This window comes from Phyllostomus discolor, chromosome 13, assembly GCF_004126475.2.
Source record: "Phyllostomus discolor isolate MPI-MPIP mPhyDis1 chromosome 13, mPhyDis1.pri.v3, whole genome shotgun sequence".
In the NCBI taxonomy this organism is placed as follows: domain Eukaryota; kingdom Metazoa; phylum Chordata; class Mammalia; order Chiroptera; family Phyllostomidae; genus Phyllostomus; species Phyllostomus discolor.
In genome coordinates, this window is record NC_040915.2 from 20,243,707 (window position 1) to 20,266,089 (window position 22,383).

At 48.6% G+C, this 22,383-nt stretch overlaps 1 protein-coding gene across 1 annotated transcript in view; it reads left to right on the forward strand.

Moving 5' to 3' along the window:
• The first annotated feature begins 1,147 nt into the window (after positions 1 to 1,147).
• Positions 1,148 to 22,383, forward strand: part of AFAP1L1 (actin filament associated protein 1 like 1) — a 58,036-nt gene continuing 36,800 nt past the window's right edge. Inside the window, exon 1 of the mRNA XM_036014834.1 lies at positions 1,148 to 1,309. Coding sequence (XP_035870727.1) covers positions 1,294 to 1,309 — 16 coding nt within the window. The 5' untranslated portion in view covers positions 1,148 to 1,293. The remainder of the gene's footprint in view (positions 1,310 to 22,383) is intronic.

The following is a 22,383-nucleotide window of genomic DNA, read 5'->3' on the forward strand; positions in this document are numbered from 1 at the left end:
ACTTCTATTTTTGCAATAGTTATGTTCTCTACTTTTAAAATTACTTTCAATTAAATATTATGCTTTTAAAAGTATCAACAGGCTAGCCTGGGACCCTAACTACAATTTATAGCCTTAACTCCAAGTGTCTGAGAGTTCAAACAGTGAACTCCTGGAACTTCATCCACTTGTGAATTGCTTGTTGTCTGCACTAGAATTTAAACTGGCCTTTTCAAATGGGAAAAGTGGCAGGAACAAAAAGGAACTTGGAAAATAATAACGGCTCACATTTGTATAGCTATTTATGGCTTATGAAGTGGGTTTGTATCATTATTTCACTTGCCCTGCGCACAGCCTTGTGGGGTCAGTGTCAGGTTATCACCCCCAGCACAGTGAGCAAGCAAGCCTCACAGGCTAAATATTACTCATTTATAAAGGAGTAGAGCAAGGGCTCACACACGTTTCAGACTTAAATTCCATTGGGTTTTTTCCCGTACACCACATTTCCTCTAAATGCTCACACACAGGCACACGGAACAAACTACCGGTGCAATTTTGCAAAGCCAGCATTAATTTCAACCTGCCCATAAAAGCAATGGAGAAAGAACTGCCCAGTCCAGGAAGGTCCAGGGTACCCTTTCCCAGGACCTTCCTCGTCTCTCTGCCTTTGCATAAGGTGTTCGGCTTCGTAATTATTATTACTTCACCCCTCTTTCATACCGTTGTTGTCATCAGCACAGCACCCGGTCCACGCACTGGGTGCTCAAGACCTGTTGGCTGGAGACCATAAACCCAAAGCCGGGAAATAGGTGGCAGCTGCAGGGACAGAGGTTTTGATTCCATGGTGGGGAATGCGGGCACGTCCTAACGGTCTCGGCAATCTGAACACGGGTGGGCTGGGAGATAGGATAGTGAGCTCCCCATCTCTAGCGGAGAGCAAGCAGAGCTGAGCACCGCCTGGTTCAGGTTGGAGCGCTGACGCGCAGCGCGGGACACAAAGCGCGGCAACCGGAAAGTGAGTCCTTCGGCGCTCAGCGGGAGGGGCGTGGAGGGCGTAAGGAAGGCAGGGCGTGGCACAGGCGTGTGCGGGACTAGGGACACCGGCCGGCCCTGGGGGCGAGGCGTGCTCCGGGTCTATTCCGGGAGAGGCGTGGAGGGGCGGGCGGGGGTGCCGGGCTAGCATCCTGTCTGGGGGAGGGGACGCACGGAGGGCGCTCCCGCGGGGCCGACAGGAGAGCTCCCTGCGCCCGCCGCCAGCAGCCCCGCCGGAGCCACCGCAACCTGCTCTGCGAGCCCTGGGGATCGGCCGGCGCCATGGACCGAGGTCGGGGTAAGAGGAGCGGCAGCGGCCGCACTTGTTGCTGCGCGGAGCGGGGAAGGGAGAACCCGGAGACCTAGAGGCCAGAGAGGAGGGAGAGAGGGACGGTGATGCCTGGTGCGGGGAGTGGAGGCCGGGCGCTGAGTGTGCAGATGCCTCCTGCAGCCCCTGGCAGCCCAGTGTCTGTTAGTCCTGGCGACGAGTGGCCCTCTGTGTGTAAAACCGAAGTTTCACACATTCAGACTCCTAACCTCATGAAACAATCCCCCGCAAGATTTCTGAGTCCGGCGAGCTTTCCCACCCCAGTCCCCTCATGAAGGGTACAAAAAGGTTGACAGGTTACAGTCCAGAAACACCCAACTTCTGAAGAGCCCTGTGTGCGCCTGGGGAGAAGCCCCAGGGGACTGAAGCCTGCAGCTGCCTGGGGCACTGGGAGGAGGAAGAGCAGGCGCGGGGTGTCCTGGCTCTGTTCCTGCCTGACCAGCTCGGTGACCTTAGGCCAGCCCCTTCTGCTCTCTGGGCTGCTGACAAGGCTGGGCTAGATCCTCTCCGAGGCCCCTTCCTCCTTGAACTCTCAGGAGATGAGTGTGTTTGATAGGAATGTCACAGAAGTGGTGGGGGCTTGCAGAAATTGGAAGTGACAAGAAAAAAGCCGGCTGCGTTTCTAGGGGGCTGTGCGTAAAAGACCCAGCCATCTCAAAGAGCATGGGTCTGGAAAGAAGTGGCCTGCTAGGACATGGGGACTGTGGGTAAGGCTGAGACACCAGGGTCCTAACTGCCCACCTCTGGAATCCAGAGAGATTACAGGTGTGAATACACTTGGTACGCTAGTGAGTGTGGTGCCAACAAAAGAAGAATGATTATTCTTATTATTATTATTAATGGAAAATTCTCCCCCATCCCTACAATAATCTTAATGCACTTTCTCCATCTGCCTGTTTGCTGTGTGCTGAGGCCACCGGGGGGGTGGGGGTGGGGGGGGGGCGAGTGACCAAGGCTGTGGAAGCAATTAGGAGGGCACTGGGGGCAGGGACGCGGGCATGAGCCGTGGGTGTCAGGGTCGCCCCTGCACTCCCAGTTCAGATTAAGCCAGAGTTCGGAGGGCCGGAGGGGGGTCCCTGGCTCCCAGGTCAAGATTTACAAAACAGTTCTCACTGTTCGCTGACTCCTAGACGAGTCTGCAGAGTTTGCACACTCCCCGGGGAGGAAAAAGAGAAAGAGACAAGAGGCACCGATGTCCCTGCGCCCTCCGCCCCCACCTCCCACATCACACATCTAAAGCAGAGCACCAGCCCCCACCCCGTTACCTCCCACAAGCTGTCAGGTTCACCCTGTCTGGTCCCCAGCACAAAAATCCACAACTAGCCCACCCCGAATTATGGAAAGCAGACTGTGTCCTCCTCGGGCACACCAGGGGCGGTGACGATTCACTTAGTTTTACGCATTTAACAACCGGTGCTTCACTTCAGAAGGCTGCCTCCAGAGCGCTCCTCCCAGGAAGCCGGACTTCCCAGGAGTCTGTTAGGACTCCGAATGTTCTAGGGCTCTGGCCCTCTCCCTCCTGCAGGCTTTCCAGAGCCACTTTCCTCCTCCTTCACAGCTCTCGCCACAGTGTGCCCTAACTAAGAGTTACTCATCCAGCTACCTGTTCCTGTCTACCTCCCCTGCCCCACTGCAGCTTCCAGAACACAGGGTGGATCTGCGGGGCCAGTGTGCTGACGGGGTGGGTGCCTGGCACACCGTAGGAGCTCACGCACTAACAGTGGTTCAGTAGTTAGTTAGTGATATGAAACATACTTCATGGTGCGCGTCAGGTTAACTGCAATGCTGATTTTTTAAAAAGAATGTTACTGTGTCCTCTCACCAGAACAGTTCTTTGTGACTCACAAAGGCTTTCCCAAAACGTGAGCAGAGTGGACGGGCACACAGGACTGGGTTATCGATCCTCGGTTGTAGTCATCTGCCCTGATAAATTACTGCAAGCCCCTTATGAATGAAAGCAAACATGACTCAGTATTAATTAGAATACAGAAATCTACGTGTTTTAAGTTGAAACGTGAGACTTGAAAAATCATTCCAGCAGAACTTTCTTGTGCCCCATCCCCAGATGAGTGTGTGCGCATACTTTCTGTTGTCGAGGAAGGTGTCAGAAGCGCAGGCCTTGCTGCAGCCCCCGCCCTCCCACGTGGGGAGTGGGCCTGCCATGCCCAGGCTACTGTGGAGGAAGCACACTTCAGAGTCAGTAACAATGACAACTGAAATCGTCAAACTCTTACCACACACCAGGCACCAGCCACCACGTGCAGCTTTGTGCATGGCTTCTCTTGGAACAAGCCATGGGATGGGGACTGTGATCGGGTGCTATCTTTAATGCCCACGTCCCAGGAAAGCAGGCGTGGCAGGTGTACTAGACAGCTAGGGCTGCCTAACAAAATACCATAGGCTGGATGGCTCAAATAACAAGAACTTATTTTCTCACAGTTCAGGAGGCCAGGAGTCCGAGATAAAGGCGAGACCTTTGTTCTGAGCTTGTAGCTAGCCTCCTCCTCACTGCGCCCTCACATGCCTCTCCTCTGCAAAAAGCAGAGAGGAAGAGCTCGGGTGTCTCTTCTTAAAAGGACACCAGGTTTAGAGGATTAGGGCCCCACCTTTATGACTTCATTTATCCTTAAATACTTCCCTAAAGGTGCTACCTCCAAAAACAGACACATTGAGGGTTAAGGCTTCAACACATGAATTGGGGGAAGGGAGACAATTCAGTCCATAACAGCAGGTCGCTGACATTGACTCGCCTCATCAGGCACCATGACAGAAAGAGAGCTGGGTTAGAACAGAAGTCCTGATGGTAAGCTTGCTTCTGACTGCCTCCATGGTGGCAGCTAGCCTGCCCAAGTCCAAGAGCAGAGCTTGGACGCCAAATATTCCTGCTACGAGCACCCCCTCCCACCTGTGTCTCCATTGTGCCAGGGGTGCACTGTTCAGATCTTCAGTAGCAATTACAGCATCAAAGTCAACTGGCTGTAGAATGGAAACAAACCTGGGAAGTAGGATTTCTCTTCTGACAGTGTATGTGTCTTTCCATAAGTAAAGCAGGATTCATATGATGTAGGAATGGACTTCGAAACCACTTACAGAACTGCTTGAGTGTGGTTGGGAGGGTCATAATACAGGTGTAGTAATTTATAATTTTAATTTGAACATTTCACCTAAAATGTCATATGCTATGCTTGAGTGTTATATTGTTATGTTACAGAATTACATGCTTATGATTTTGTAATAAACTAGGGGTGTTAGTTGTGCCACACCCTGTATTATAATGAAATTCGTTCCAGTGGGATTTCCTGATTCATGAATATTGTACAAAGAGAATCAACCAGTGGTGAAGGTAACACCTTCACTGTAGACTAATAATACACCACCTCCTACAGGACAAGTAACTAACTTATTGTCCTACAAGGACAAGATATGGATACTGGTAATACCTATTTCCTGGGGTTGTAAATATTAAGTGCATGGAAAACACTTCATACAATGCCTAGCACATGGAAGCCACTCAATAAATGCTTGCTATTGTAGTAATTACAATCTTTTAAAATCAGGTTTAACATAATAAAATTGCTTTACAGAGCTCTGCTTGGTCCCTCCACACGCTGGTCTCACTCTCATGACACTCTCTGAGTCCCTACTATAAATAATGAGTTGGTCAGCTGTTGTACAACGCGGTGACAGGGCCCATGTCATAGTCTTCTCTGTATCCTGGAGCTCCTTTGTGGTGCTTGTCTCTTGGAAATGCAGGTTCAATAACTGGGCCACTATCCGACTGACATTTCTAAGAGTCCATTTTCTCTTATTTATTCTATGTATTCATGCCTGCTGACCATGGTTATGTCTTCACAATTTTGCTTCTGCAAACTTTCCAGTCTTCTCAAGGCATCTTCACTTTAAAGTCTTTTGTCTAAATTTTCTTTGATTTTTTAATATGTTTTCTTAATGTCCAAGCTTATGTCTGATCTGCCTGGCTCACATGCAGTCATTGACTGCCCCGAGATGCCTTTTCTTTCTACTTTACAACTAATTCTTTCTCAACTAATCAAATCCAACCCAAGATGGGAGTTTCTTTGATGCATTCTATATTCTTTGGGAAATCATATTGTCTACTAGACAACTCAAGAAACAATTTGAAGCTCTGCTTTTCATTAAATGAAATTTTTATTGTTCAAGAGATGGTAGAAGAACCCATTCTGTGTCTTGCCCTCTGTTAGACCAGCTTGGGGATGATGATGATGATGATGATGATGATGATGATTAAAGCCACATCTTCCCTATCCATAGCCTGCATTGACCAAGCAGCCTGTAGCCACTCCCATGAAGAGCCCGTCCCCAAGGCTGTGAACCCCCACACCTCTCCCCTGACGTCCGAGTTCATCGTCTCCACCATTTCTATCAGTTACTGTCATTCTGAAAGGAATACTCATCCATACTCACCTTTTCCATCCAAACACGTTCCCTGAGGTCACCTTCAACAGCCTGGCGACTCAGTAGAAGTGAGTGGTTCAGCTCGGAGGATGGACAAACTGGGGTTTGAGTTTGACTGCAACTTTCTAGCTGTGTAATCTTGTATGAATTGGGTGAATTACTTGATTTCTCTGAACTCCAGTTTCATTTCATCCGGAGTGTCATGGGAAAAGCTAGCACTTAGGAAGTACTCAATAAGTGATAGATGTTATATTTATCAAATATAATTACTTGGATCTTAGCTGTGTTCTGCAGTGGGCGTGTGTGGTCATATGGGGCCAAGGTATTTAACCTCACGCTCATCCCTGCAGAGGTTTCTGCTGGTCACTGGGCACCACTTCCGTTTCCTTGTCCCAATCAGCTTCCTTTGTGTGGCTTCTCCATTATAGTCAGGGTATTTTTCTGCCTCTTCCTCAAATATCAGTTTCAGGCCCCACTTCTCACGTGGGTGAGCACCCTGCCAATTAAGTTCCTCCCTCCCCACCCTCTACCAAAAGCATTATCATTATTCCATTCTGATCTTTGGTTTGGAAAAACAATCCTGTTTTTGGATATGGTCAGCTTCTCATACCCTTCTTACCCTTTAAAAAAAAATGCAACTGAACAAAAAGATTAATCCCCCGTGCACACACATACCCCTGTCACCCTAAGCGTTTTCCTCCTTCCTTTCCCGGCCAAATTTCTCAAATAAATGGTCAGCACTCACAGCTTCCTGTTCCTTCCCACACACGCCTCCACTGCCTGCAGTCTCACTCCCAATCACACCTTCTGCTGAAAGCCCACTCCTAAGGGTTACAAATGGTTTCCGTTTTGTCTAATCTTGGCCTATTCAAAGTCCCATCTCCTGGATTTCTCTGTAGCTCTGTTGACCTTCTACTTTTTTCTAAATGCATTCTCCAACTTTGCAGAGATGGGCAAAGCATGGATTTTGGAGTCAAATAAGTGTAGGTTAAATAACCACCACTCCAACCCTCCAGAAAGCCTTTTCTGCCTCTCCCATGCCCCAACCCCACACTCACACTGGCTCATACCCTCTGCTTCTCCTGCCCTACGGCAAGTGACCCAAGTAAGCCTTGTTCCCACAGTCTGTAAAGCAGCAGGAAGGACACCTAGCAGTGAGGGGCTGAAATGTGGTCATATTTTCCCAGCACCCAGTGCCTGGCCCATAGTGAGCGCCTACTAATTGTGTCCCGTATTTCCCTCTGACTCACTTGCTCTTTCTTCTTTGATGTCTCTTGCCCTCTCTCTCCTCCCTTATCTCCTCACCAGCTCAGCCCCCTGTCCACACTCACTCTCGCAGAGAACCAAGCCCCTCTAGGGGGGACTCTCAGTGTCTATCTTTAGCCATGGGCTACTCCTGCATCACCTCCCGCCTGTGGTACATTTCCATTCAGAGGTCAACTCAACCTCCGAGTGACCCAATTTTGAACTCATTTTATTCACCACCAAATCAGGTGACCCTTCCTGTTTCTCTTTTTCTGTTAACACAACCATGTGAGGAACTCCTGAAGGAAATGGGTCTGTTTGTGAACGAGACTGAATTTGAAGCGGGGGGCATGGAATTAGTCCTGTAGAAGAGGTAATAGGGTCTCCAGAAAGCTAGACAAGAGGTTAAACAGACAACTATTTGGGCTCAATCTAGGAGAAGCATACAAGTACAAAAGAGGTGTTCAATGATAGAATTGGAGTCGCCCGGGGGCATCATGAAGCGGAGGGTGAGTGGCCGCAAATCAGAGAAGACACAGGATGGCCGCTGTGGGGACCAGAGTAATACATAGGTTAAAGACAGCTGTCACTGATATTCACGTTGTTTCCATAGACATGGCCCTCTTGCACATTATAGAAAACAGGACTTCTAGGAATGTATACTTCGGCCTGAAGCACTGATCTTTTAAATATACATTGTATCATAGATTTTAATGGATTTAAGAATTATCTCTGCTTGTGGATGGAATGTGGGAAGAAGGCAGGATGCAATGAAAGACAGTTATTTAAAACCATAGACCTGATCATGCTTAAACCCTTCAGAACTTTCCCAGTGTTCTTAAGAAATAGACTACAATCCTTGTGGTGGCCCTCAAGGTCCTGCCCTGTCTGTCACAAACTTACTTTGGGCCCCTGTCCATCTCTTACTGTGGGCTCTCCCCACACTGGCCTTTGTACCTGTACCTGTGTAGCTCCTACTCATCCTTAGCAATCTGCTCAAGCATCCCTTCCTCAAGGCAATCTTTCCCAGTCTCCTAAGCTACATCCCTTTTAAAGTGCTTGTAGTGCCTTGTATGTCTCATTGGTTGCCATTTTCACAATTATAATTAGTTGTGGGATTGAATTAGCTGTTAATGTGAGCTCTGTGAGGGTAGGGCCCTTCTCACCTATCCACAGCTATTTCCCCACACCCAGTTTAATGCCTGGCACACAGTAGGTGCTCAAAAAATGTCTGTTGAGATGATGACTAAACGAAAGAAAAAATTCACAGGATGGAAATTGGATATAGACACTGTCAGCTCCAGGATTCTCCATCGATGATTCTCATTTTAGGAACAGAAACATAGACTTTGTGATTATTCTTTGCCTTCATCCTTTATACAATAAGACTCCAAGTCCTATGGACTTCCATTGGAAAATCTACCTTGGATGGCTTCTTCTCCTATACCCTGTCATCTCCTATAGGAGCTTCCTCCTTATACTCTCGCCTTCTCCAGCCTACCTTAAGGACCACTCCTAATCTGTCCACAGCAGTGGTTCTCAAACCCAGCTGGGCTCAGAATCTCTCCTAGGGAACCTACTGGAAACATCCCACAATGGATCTGATCAATGGGTCTGGAGTGAGGTTTTTGAATGTGTATTTTTTGCAAAGCTCCCAAGCAAGTCTAATGTGCTCACTATTGTAGTGCACTGCTTTTGTCATGACCCTTGACCCTGCTCAAACACCTGGGGTTCTCTGTTGCTCACTCTAGCACTGTCTTAGAAGGAACCCAGGTAATATAAGAATATTCAGGCCAAGAATTGACCACTAAAATCCTTTCTCTGGGGGCCCTTCCACCCTGCACTTCTCTTGTGTGGCTTCTCTCAACTCTGGCAAAAGCCATGTGAGTGGACAGCTGAGACATCCTTCCCATTGGATAGGATGTAAGAAATGAAATTTAAAAAAAAAAAAAGACTCTGCTATTGCCCTTCTCTGAGAGAGACCACTCAGCATCGCCTCCCTGGAAGACTCCCCGGCCACAGCCCCTCTTCAGCCTCCTCCCTGATTTCAGGTTACCTCCACCCTCGTTTAGGAGATTTCGCTGCACTAACTTAAATGCTTCGTCTATGTATATGCACGTCCCGTGGTCTGAAGCTGTCTTTTCACTTCATTGCCAGTGTCTAACACATAGCATATGTTTAATAACAACAGCCACGAGTGCTCGCCACGACACAGGCAGTGCACGCGTGTGCACCCAGCCATTTAATCCTCCCACAGGCAGAAAGTTGACATAGTCTAGCTTTTGTGTTCACCGAATGTGTCACTGACTTTGCTGGGGGAGAAAGCCCATCCAAAAACGTTGCCTGCAGCTACGAGTTCAGAGTGTCTGCACAGCGTGTAGCTTCTGTTTTCTAAAGTGCAGATGGTGCGCATGTGAATTATAAATGTATAAACATAATTTTGTATTAAAAGTTCTGTAGTTTTTGGCAAAATCTCTTTCTGTGGTAGGCTAATGAGGACAGCCCCTGTGGAGGAATGTTTGTGGCAGTATGTGCATGCATAGACTATTTGAAGTTTTTGATGTTGATACATTTGTGATATTTATCTTCCTTCAGCACTGCAGTCCCATCCCGCCAAAGGAAATCAAGTGGGAGTGTTTATCGTGACTTTGTCCCCTGTTACATTCAAAAGTTATTTCTTGTTATTTATTTTCATCACATAATTACAAATTTGTTATATATTTAATTATATATATTTAAATTTCCACATTTTACAGATGAAGAAACTGAAGGTTAGAAAGTTTTATTTACCAAACCCGCCCACCTCCAAATCCAAGCTCTTTACCACTGCTTTCCACCACTTCTCCACGAACGCTGGAGAGTCACTCCCGGGTCACTTCTATGAAGGACTTGTTAGATAAGCCACGGGGACCTACCAGGTAAAGATTTCAAGATGAGGGCAGGGAGTCTGCCAAGAACCAGAGGAGGAAAAAGGAATGTGAACAATAGGGCCAGGCAGCTGCCAGTGAGATTTGATTTCTTACCCTGCACACTCCGGCTGTGGCCCTAGGAGTTCTGGTGTTTAGAATTCAAGAAGCTCTGATCCTCCCGGAATTAACAGAGGCTGCCCCAAAAGCGCCCACACAGGGTTTGTCCTCCATGTGAAATTCCACTCGGGAATCCCGACCACTCCCCAGGTCGGAGAGGAGGCACAGAGCCAGCCAGACAAGATTCTTCTCCCCGACACAGCTGTCAGGCTGCAGTGGGGGCAGAGTGTGGCAACACATTGCGGTCATTCCAGAGCTGGGGAATTGACTGACAGCAGGAGACAAGCCCGGCTTTTTATAGCCCTCTGAGAACTGAGGAGAAAACTGATCTCCTGAGAGGGAGAAGTGGGGCACATGTCTTTTCCAGGCACCATTCCCTCAACTGTAGTCCCAGGGTCCGAGTCATGGCTAAGCGAGCAATGCAGCGGGGTGAGCCACACTCACGGTTTGGGAATCGGAATCACAACCAAACCTAGTTCCTTGAATCCTCTCCTTGGGCTTCAATTTCTTCACCTGTCAGGTCGAAGTATTACAGTGCAGGGGTCTGCACACCTCAGCCCGTGAACCAAATCCAGCCCGCCACCTCCTTTCATAAATAAAGTTTTACTGGAACACAGCCACATCCATTCATTATGCATTGTCTATGGCTGCTTTCTGACTACAAGGGCAGAGTTGAACAGTTGCGACAGAGGTCACCCTTGGCCTGCAAAGCCTAAGGCATGCACTGTCTAGTCCTTCAAAGACACAGTGTGCCCACCACTGGGTCAGAACGCAGCAGGTTGGGAATGTCTGCCTGGAGCACTGTGGTGAGCAGGATTCTGAGGATATGTCCAGACTGAGGAATGAGGCCCTGTCCTAGGACCATTCACGAGTTTGTATTCAAGAGTAGTGTTGGAGGAACACCACTTACAGTGGTTTTTAAACTATGTTTAGCCCCAGAATATTTTTGCAAACAAAATCCTAAGCAACAGAGCTGCTCTGGGCGAAGCAGAAATGAAAACACTGAGGACAGCCCCCTCCACCCCCTCTACTCCCGAGGCAGCCCCCCCTCAGGAAGCCACGCCTACCCCGCAGCTTCATCGGCACAGCGTTTGAAAACCACCTGTCTAATCCTAGGCCCCTCATTTTACAACTGGGGAAACTGAGGCTCGGTGGGTGGCATCTTGCCTAAGGTCACATGACCATCTCCCAGTTGGCTTTCCTCAGAACCAGTAATGAGGTCATCAGGTACCAGCACAACACAGACACACCTCTGCCGGGGAGAGAAGCCTGTCCAGTGGCTTTGGGGGCTTCCGAGCTGCCATCAGTGCTGGTGGCCGTGGCACGCCCTCACTGACCCAGGAGCCCACAGGGATGCAGGGCTGGGACTTGGCCAGGACGAACTGCTGATGCCCGTCCATGCTTCACAATGACTTGGTCAAGGCTTGGGAGCCTTTGATCTGAGACCAGCAGCGGAGACAAAAGAAGAAAATAAAAATGGAATCGGACCATATCTTTTAAAAATCAGAACACATTTGGAGCAGTCCCTCTCAGGAGCACACCTGTGCTTTTCCCTTCCCCACTGCTTCCCCTCCAGGTGCTCTGCCTTGGCCTTCCTCTCTCCCAACTTCCAAGGGCCCTGCTTGCGCTCCTGTAACTGGGTTCCTGCGCCTACGCAGCAGAGCCGATTCACTCTTACTACCTCTGCAACTTGCTAACATAAACTTTCTCTCACAATCTTAAAAAAGAATCAGAACGTATCTTACAACTGATACATTAATCTGTTCCTTTTTCTGCACTTTCTTCAAAGAGCTGGGTTTTTTAATAGTTGAAAACATCTTAAAATCAGTGCCATCTTAGAATAGACAAATTATGCTAATTTATACCAAAGCTTTCTTTTGAAGATGGAATCAGATTTATTCATTTGTAGAATAAATATTTATTCTTCCTGCCCATTCTTGTTGGAGGGTTTGCTAAGAGCAGATCCAGCTGATATGAAAGCAAGGGGGAATTTTTTTTAGCTCCACTTGAACCGAGAAGAAAACTGATCTAGGAGTGTGCTGGGAAGCCAGGGAGATGGGTCACGTTTCCTCACCTCTAGCCAGCAACCAGGTGCAGCTCTGAGAGATTACAGAGAAGAAACTCAGGGTCCCTGTACCCCTGAATCTCCCAGTGAGGCCGAGAAAGTAAGACTAGGTCACCAGTGCCTGTGCCATGAGGTCATACCTGGTCATTGTCCTTCAAAGAGAATATAAAGAGACCAGGGGCTCGAGGGACACTTTCCAGCCAGGAACCTCAGAAGCACTGAGGAGACGGTATTCTAGATGGAGAAACGGCAGGGGAAGAAAGGCACAGAAACGCGCTGAGAGTGCAAGTCGGGTCAGCATCCCTACAGCCAGCCCGGAGGAGCAGGTAGAAGTTAAATGGAACCTCTGGAGTCCTTCCCAAGAGAGGGGACTTATCCTCCAGGTCCTTTTAACTAAGTGTGCCCCAGTCCCTGAGAGGCTATGTTGCTTGATCTGTAACTAATAATAGAGACACCATACTGCGGGAGCTGAGTGCTTTGCCTATGGTGTCGAGTTGCGGGGTTTGAATCACAGTTCTACTCCTTCCACTTAATCCCCTGGGTTTTGAGTTTCTTCCACTAAAAATGGAGATAACAATCTCCTGCCTACCTATGGGGGATCACTGGACACATGCAAGGAAAGCACTCAGCACCAGGAAGCATTCAATTAAAAAAAACACTAAAGCTTAAAATACAGGTTTGTAAATGATCGCCTTTCTTAATGAATTAGAATGGAATCCAAGTTCCCCCTGTAACACTTTCCCTGGGCTTCGCTCTTCTCGCCCGCCCGCCCATCCAAAGGATGGAATTACAAAGGAATTGGGGATCAGCCACAGGGAGCGCTGGCTCGCAGCGTGTGGAGTTCTTTCATCATCTGTGTCACAAAGGAAACTGGTGTCTTGCCCTGGGGAGTTCCCGAGGAGGTGTGGGCAGGAGGGTTGTGCTGAGTGTTGCCATTTGGGGAATTTACTGAAGCCAGCAGTGAGCTCACATCAGAGCAGAAAGGGAGTATTGGAAAGAGGTGACCAGTTAGGAGCTACAGCAGATATTGCTGATGAGCAGCAGACTGTACAAGATTAACATGTTTCAGTTAAGAACAAGGAGAGATACGACTTCAAACTTTGTCCATTTTCAATAGCATCGATTGTGTAGAATTGTTGGTGTAATGGAACAGCAGGGGAGACATTTGTCTGGGGCAAGTCGATTCTCAGGACATTCATTCCCAGCATCTTTAACCCTCATGTCCTTGATTCCCACCCCTAGTCCTAGAGGCAGGAATCACCCCAGGGTCTCCCAAAGTCTGCCCCAGGACGGCTGGGCTCCCTTGGAGCTGGATTCCTGGGCACCTGGTCCAGAACCAAATCCAAGGTTAGTTAGCACTGGGAGGCTTTCACAAGTGAGGGGAATGAAGGAAGAGAGAAACTTCCTACCTGAACATCAGTCAAGGCTGCCACTCTGAGCCTGACCTTTGCCTCCCATCTGAAACATTTAGGCTAACCCCCAGGAGACACCTGAATCCCCTGTGACTGCCAACGACATCAGCAGTAACAACCAAACTTGACAGAAAGCCCCGTGTGTGCTCGGCACAATGCGCAGCACTGCACACTTCACCCCCCTGCCTGCCCCCTGCTCACCACAGCCTTCAGAGGGGGGCGCTCTCATGGCCACAGTCCCCCTTTTCACAGGTGAGACAGCCGGGCTGACATCAGCTGCCTGGGGCCACTAGGCTAGGGTTTGACTCCGGTTGTGTTTTGCCCCAGTAACCTAGTGTCTCAACTACCCACTGTACTGGTTAAACTTTTGGAAGGGACATCTGCTTCTCAGTTCAGATTTCTGCCCTCCAGTGCCCCAGTGGCCCAGTGCTCTGCCCTCCCTCTCCCCACCCCACAACAAGAGCCCTTCCGCTCCGGGAGACAGTTGTCATAGGCAGGATTTCCAGCCCTCTCCCTAGTCTGTGGCCCTTCCTCTGAATTCTGGGTTGTCCGTTTATTCCATTCCCAGGCGCCTGCTATGTACCCGTTACTGTGCTGGGCACTGGGCAATGATGGCAGGTATCAAATCAGACGGCATCTCTGCCCTCAGGGGCTCACAGTTTAATGGAGAAGAGCACTGAACCAGTCATCTACTTTGAAGGGTGTAACAAGATGACCTCACCTGTCCAGGAAAGCAGGATGGGCCCCCTGGAGGAAGTGGCATCTAAATAATCAACTCTCAAAGGACATGTGGGGAGTAGGAGAAATTTTAAATAACAGTAATAGTCAACTTGGTATGTATCAGAAACTGCTCTAAGCACTCCCTATAATACCGTACTGGGTCGACATGACAACCCCATTAAGTGTTGGTATTATTATTATTATTATTCCCATTGTGCAGATGAGGAGACACAGAGAAGTTAAGGAACTTGCCCAAGGCCACACACCCAGCAGTGGGTAGCAGAGGAAATCCATGCAGAGGGAATACCGTGAGCAAAGAGCACTGGGGTGGGTGGGGCCCCAGATATTGAAAATAGGTAAAAAATAATAATTTTTTAAAAGACCCATCGAACATAACAATGATGAATTCATAGTATGTTCCTATTAGTGCAACTTGAAGCATCTATTGAGGATTTCCTGGTTCTTTTATCACACTGAGGTTTCTATGGACTGATTGTCAACCTAACCTTTGCCCTTGAGAATAGGGATTATGTTCATGCTCATCTCCTGAATCATTATGTTCATTCTCATCAACCTGCACAGGTTCTGTTGTTTGACTGGGGAGAGGGGGAGCAGATGGCACATGTACTGTTAACCACACTTTACCAACTGACACCACTACGAGGTCGCACGCTCTCACTTTCCACAGACCTGCCTGAGGGGCAGGCACAGCAGCTATCATCACCCCATTTCAGCGTTCAGGAAGTTGAGACACAGAGACATGAAGTAATTTGCCCAAGGCCACACAGCCAGTAAGTGTGGAGCTGGGGCTTGAGCCCTGGGCTCTCGACTCTAGCTCCTGTGTTTTGCCTCTATACCAAATCAGTGTTCCGTGGGAGGGCAGACAGATTCACACGTGGCACCTGCAACCACCGGAAAGTTCCTGAGCCTCTCCAGGCCTCAGTGTTTTGTCAGTAAAACTGGGATACGAAGAGCTCCTGCTTTATGGGGATGCTGTGAAGATTAAATGAAGCGGTAGGCACGGAGTATTAGGCACAGAGAATGTTCCCACAGTGGCATATCACACAAAACAGTGAGCAAACACAGTGACAAGAAACGATTGGATGAATCTTAGTAATATAGTAATAGTAAAGAAAAAAGTCACAAAAGATTACCTCTAGCATTATATCCTTTTAGCAAAGTTAAAAACAACTTAAAAATGTTTAAATGTTTACGGGTACATCTACTTGCAAGGACACTATACACAAGGGAAGGCGAGAGTGTGAAGGATGCGGCCTGTACGATGGCAGCTAGGTTAGGTGGGGGCGGCAGGCGCGTGCGTGGGGTCAGAGAGGGACGGAAGATACTGTCCAGGTCCCAGCTTTTGCTTTGCATGATAGGTTCGTGGGTGCTGACCACATTAGCAAAAATAACGACTATATATGAAATAAGTAACTATATATGAAACTATATGGAGTATGCATGGACCGATGATGACAGTATCTCATGAAGCAAGAATTAGGATTAACCCAATTTTTCCTATCTGAAGTCCTATTTATAAAAAGAAATAAAAGTATTAGGCACAGTGCCCTGCTTGTAAGAGGTATTTAATAAATGTTCTCTGGGAGAACATTCTCTGTCCTTCTTGTGTATTTTTATTATTACCTGCATTACCTGCCTACCCCCAGCCGGCTGTTCTTTCTGTCTGCCCCAGGCTATTGGTGAGATAGGTCCCGGAACTCAAACTTCTCAGAAGCAGAAAGCCCAGCCCCAGCCACGCCTCAGGGCAGTGCTCATCCTGTGAGTGGACACTGCTGGGGAACAGTCCTGAGGTGCTCACTGCCGGTTCCAGGAAGCTGTGGGGGTTGGGCACCCCCAGCGGAAGAAGAGAGCAGAAGGTATCCTAATGCAGCAACAGGCAGCTTAGGCTCTAGGGCTGGGCCTATGTTGGAATCTTGGTTCTGTGACTGAGCCTCACTTGGTTTAGAGTAAAAACAGTATTTACACCTCAGAAGGTCATTATGAGGATAAAATGAGGTGGTCAACACAAAATGCTTAGCACAACATCTGGAACATCACTTATGAGCTCAAAAATTCTACCTGCTTTATCACTGGGTATCCCAGCACCCGCCCCCTCCCGGGACTGCTGCTGTTTCCCCAGCTGTAGGTGAAGGAGACGGTGCAGACTGCGGAAAATGGAAACAGCTGCCATCTTACGGGGGGTGGGGGTCATGACTGTGTGTGTCACAGTTTTCCACTTCCTCCTGGAACCATTTCCTTTGTGAGCTAAACAGGGAGGAATCCACAGACAAAGGAACAATTCTGGGAGAGCCCTGTTCCGCAGCCTAAAGTTATTTCCTTAGAAGTCGGTGGCTCGCCCCCATCCCCCCGCCCCGCCCCGCTCCTGTCTGGAAGTGGCTCGGTGACAGGGAGCCATGGCTTCCCTGGTGCCCACAAATGAGAAATGAGGTGCCCAGAACAAGGCTGGTGGAGGACAGGCAGGACCCAGGCAGAGCTACAAAGACCATTGAGATGAAGGGCTTTCCTGACCTTGCCCCCCTGGCCTGACTCCTGGGAAGAGAGTCACCCAGAAACAACCCTACGGACTTGCGGCCTCCCTGACCTCTGGCCTCCCTGTCTTCCTGAAACAACAGTAGACCAGAGAATTGTACTACTCCACTATCCCTAGTAATAACCCCCACGGTTTACAAACCCTCTCCCAGCCTTTCCCCATCGTGCCCTGGCACCAACCAACGTGGGAATACAGAAGAGAAAGGGGATGCTCAGAGGGGCTAACTGACTTACCCCACGTTTTACACCAGTAAGTAGAAGGAGTTAGAACCCAAGCCAGGTCCTCTTATGCCAAATCCCAGATCTTCCACTTCTCTTTACCACCTCCCTTCATCGGGATTTCATGTTTCTGTCCCATGGGGTCTAACTCCTACTATTCTCTTCGGCATAAAGGATATTGGGTTTCCTGCCAGAGCTTTAATTAACACACACACAGTCTTCCAAGGTGACCTTGCTCCCCTTGCTTTCCCTCACACCGGCGCTATATTTAACTCCTGGAAAGCAGTTGGCACTAAGGCATCAACTTTGCAGCGGGGATTTCTTTGCTCCTCTTTTTTCATTTTTTTCCAGCCCGCATGAACCATCATCTTCCCTGCACACTCTGGGACAACAGGAAGTGTTTGTTTTAGTGATCGACAATGCCAGTCAACTGGTGTGGTCCCCTCTGATGTAATGCCACGGTTGGCCTTCACTTGGATTTAGAGAAGTGCTTGTAAATGCAAAGGAAGGAAGTGGGCCGTCCCCATGGACGGGACCCAGGAGAAAGAGATCTCCGCACCCCTGAAGTGAAGGGGCAATGCTGCTGGCCTCACCTGTGTTGCTAGAGGCTTCTCTGCTGGTTGACCTGGAGCTGCACGTAGACAAAAGCAGCATCTTAAAGGAGCCCTGGGAGAGGCACCACTGAGGGGCTCCTCAGTGTCCTTCCCATTCTGCAATCCTCAGTTCCCACACCTGCAAAGTGGGGCTAGCCCACCTCACTGTAAGAGCGAAATTATGGAACTAATACCTGTAAGTCTCTTACATAATAATCATGGAAGAGTGATACAGACAGCTAACGTTCACTGAGTACACTGTTCTAGGCACGTTCTCATGTAGTAGGGCCCGTCTCCACTGATGAGCTAGGTGGGTGTACTCAGAGGTCACCGACGACATATGTGGGGAACGGGGCAGTTGTGTAAGTGTCCCAAAGCTGCGCACTAGGAAACGGAACAGGGAAACAGGACGAGAACTCAAGTAGTTTGGGTTGCTCAATACGTGTTAGTTTTCATTTCCCAACATGTGTCAAGGTTAAAATCCACCAACTACAAAATGGGCATCACTGAATCATGGGCAGCCATATCCACACAGGGACACAAGTTCAACCAAACGGGGCTTGGAGAGCTGAGCCAATGGGCTTCTGGTTCCTTTGGTCCCCGGGGCTTTTTGTGTCCTTTTTTTTCCTTTTTTTAAGCATCTTTTTACTATGCTGAGCCACTATGAGGACAGACATCATTTTAAAATCACATTAACTAGCCAGTATACAGGGTCCAGCAGAAGTAAGGCCTGCTTGAGTGTGGTTGGTAGGGTAATAATATGGGTATAGTAATATATAGTTTTAATTTAAACTTTTCACCTAAAATGTCATATGATGTGCTTGAGTGTGGCATTGTTATATTATAGAATTACATCATGCTCATGATTTTGTAATAAAAGATTTTTTAATGAGAGGGGCGTTATTTGTACCAGGCCCCTGTACTTTATTAACCCTGAAGAAAAAGTTGCTTCAAGAATTAATTCATTCCACAAATACGTAAGCACTCATCTGTGTCAGGCACTAGCAACAAGGCTCCTTCCTCCTTTCCTTCCCCCGCCTCCCAAACACGGAGGTCACACCTGTTAAGTGTCCTGCTTTCCTTCCCAGGGTGGCTTGCCTCCCCACTGCTGACGTGGATCATGCCTTGTTGATGTGCTAGCTTGTTAAAAAACAACACGCAGCGTCATTTCTAAAATCATGATCAAAACTTTAAATAATGCACTGGTTCTCTCTCCAGGCCAGGAGCCTCTGTGAGATGAAAAGTGGGTTATTTTGCTGTTTGGAAATGAGAAAGGAAATCTGAGTAAACCAAAAGAAAAATTGTAGGCCCTCTGTAAAACCACGTTCTGACGACTCGTCCTATTTTGCATCTTTAAATCATGGCTGTCGCATTTCCTCTGACTTTGGAATCAAAGACGGATGAGTTATCTTTGTCCCAAAGACACTTGTCCAGTAGTGAGGCGGGGAAAGGAGACATTGTGATTCCATCCTACTGCTTTGCAGTTACTAAAATTCTAACTTGTAAGCTGTTTCCAAGCATTTTCGTAAATTACAGAGTCTGAAAGGTGACGGGACTGAGATCAGAGGTCAGAGTACTCACTGAGCCTACCTGGCAGGAGCCAAAACAAAGGTTGTTATTCCTGTGGTTTGCTAAAGTGTAATGCATTCACTTCTCTCTTGTCATGGAAATTAGACTCAGTGCCTTTGATACTTCTAAGTAAACCCGACCTCCCCCACACTAGAACCATACTGGCAGTGCTAAACGCCTTTTGCTTGAAGGTTTCACTCAGGATGCATCAGGGTATAGACGGTCCTGGGAGCAAATGTAGAGCTTAATTTCTGCTCTATACCTTTTGACTTCAACTATGTAGCATGGGTAGAGAAGCAGAGAGAAAATTGATCTTAGTTAGGTATTCACCAGGAACAATAAGCACGTTGTAGTCTAATCTTAGATATATTTTAAAATAGATCTCTAATTTTATTTGGCAAACTTTTCTGCATCCCAGAGAACAGTTACAGCCCATCTTGGGTTTCTGTGCCTGCCCGCCCCACATAGTGAAGGCTTGAAGACTTATAAACAATGATTAAACCATTTCTTCCTGTGTTTTTTCCTCATTGGAATTCACTGTACCTCCCTAAGGCTTAACTAAACCAAACAAGATCAATGAAATGTATTCGTGGTTCTAAATAAACTTTAGACATAAAAGACAGTCCTGTCCTTGGTGCCCCAGTCTGTCCTCAGAAAGCAGAAGTGATCTAAACCAGGAGTGCAGACTGGAGGGGGCAGGTCAGTAACGGGTGACGGAGACCCTTCCTGACTGGGGACGGCAGGAACAGGGTTTCTGGGTCCCCTCGCCTGCCATGGAGGGGATCCTCAGAATGTAAGCACCCTGAGGGCACTGAATCCACTGCCTCCCTCTGCTGTAAGCACCCCAAGCTCAGTGTCAGGCCCAGAGCCGTGACCAGTCCACGTGGTGGGGCTGCAGAGTCCCGTGACGTCCCCTTGCCCCCAAGTACCACCCTCCCTTGTGCTGACGGCTGCACCGGCAGCTGCTGGGAGTCACATATGAATGAACAGCGCGCCTGTCGACTACACTGAGAGCCGCACACATCGCTTCACCCTGTCTTCACAGTGACCATGCAAAGCAGCCACTGTTACTACCCACACCGTTTGCAGATAAAGAACTGGAAGCCTAGCAAAGCTAAGACACTTCCCCACAGGCCACTGGCTGGAAAGTGGCAGAGCTGGCGGGGGCAGGGGGTAGACTATGCACAGCCCGCGCTCCTCTGTGACTCCTCTAAGCATCAAGCTTTGTGTGAGTTTAACACAAGGTACTTTTAGTTCCCCTTGGTTCTGTGACCATCCCTAAGTCAAATGACCTCCTTGACCCACACGTCCCTCATCTTTAAATTGAGAGAGTTTAAATCATGTTCATTAAATAAATGCTCATTAAGCATCTACTAAGTTTGAGGCATAGTCCCTGTCCTCATGGAGCTTGTCACAACTGTAGCAAATCTGTCAGTAAGCACTATCTGGTCAATACTCTGGAGTCTGCATAGTCTTGGGGAGTACTGAGAACAGCAGCAGCAACAACAATGCAATGACCCCCATGCAGTGAGTGCTGCCTCCAGGCGCAGCACCACAGTAAGTGCTGCACGAGCATGACCCGGCCTGGTTCTCCCACCTTGGAGGCCGGGATGCTACGATTCTCATTTCACAGATGGGAAAACAAGGGCTCAGAGCTCTCTAACGGGCCCATTTGTGCAGCTTGGAGACGGCAGCACAGGAGTTCCAATTCACGCAGGTCTGACCCCACAGCCTCGTCATCATGTTCTTCTAAGCAAGACTTCACGCTCCAGCTAGTTATAATTTTCTTAGGGACTCTTATTCTCACCTTGATGCTCAGTCATTTCAGAAGGGGCATCTAATAATAAGTTTTTAAGGAATGAAGAGGTCTTCCCACATTCCTTATGGTCACAGACATGCCCTGTAGTATGTCTTCGCTGGTGGAGTATTTTTACCGATTGAACCTTGGACTGCCTGCATCAGAATCACCTGGATGCCTGGTCGGTGTGTCTTGGTTGGTTGACTGTCATCCCAGGCACCGAAGGGTTGCAGGTTCAATTCCCATTCCCAGCGCGTGCCTATCTGCATTTTATGATTTTTCTACAAATTAAATTCTCTGATGGTTTAAATCCCTGTGAGTTATCTGGCCTTAAAGACAAAGCTGCCATCAACGGCTCCTCTGTGCTCACTGCACCTGAGAGCTTTCTGGGAGAGTTCTGTATTATCCTTGAGAAACCAGGCCCTGGCTGGAAGCTTTCCTGTATGAAGTATAAGGTTCTCTCTGGGATGAGATCCCACTCTTAAGTCAGGTGTATGCTTTGAGTTACATGACTTTGAGCTTGTTCTTCTTCTATGAGATATTCATCGTTAGGACTCTGATGTTCAAAGGGGCCAGCGGGGAGAGGCCCACTGAGCAGGAATTTCAGACCCACAATAAGGGTCTCTTACCCACCCAGTGAGGGACCCCCCCCCCCCCCCCCCCCCCCGGTCAGGGGCCCCAGTGAAGTCATACGCCAGAGCCCTCAGCAGGAGGGCTTTGAGGTGCTGCCCGCCTGCTCCCCACCCCAGCCTGGCCTCTGCTTGCTCAGAGCCAGTCTTCTGATGGAGGATTCGTGAGCAGGGGGCAAGCTTGGAAGTCAAACAGACCTGGGCTCAAGGCCTGGCCTAACTGTTTACTGGCTGGGTGACCTCATTTCTCCTAGCCTCTGTTTCCTGCCCCGTAGAGCACAGACAGCAATAAAATATACCTCTCATGAGGTTTATGAGGATTGAATGAGATGACGCGTGCTAACTGCCCAGCACACAATAACGGCCCGGTTCTAGGGAAGGGTGCTTGCCCGCTCACTGTCTACAGGCTGAGCCCTCCCCCAGGGCTCACACTCCCTCTGCCACCTGCGGCCACCAGCTCCTTCCAGGTGGCAGAAACCACTGCTGGCCCTGGGCAATCCTTCATGCCCTCTGCTTCTCCCAGAGTCACTTGGCTCCCTCATTCTCCTTTGCACTATCTGGACTTCTATGACCACATCTCAGTTAAACAAAAAACACTTAGAATCAACGTCCTATGTTAGGAACCCTGTCAAGCAACAAGGGGAAAAAAAGTGTAACAAAGCTTGCCTGCTATAGCTCATATTTGTATTTTTTTAAATTTTTATCTATTGGTTCAAGAGAAAGAGCAATTTGTTGCTCCACTTATTTGTTGACACTTGCATGTGCCCTGACCGGGGATCAGACC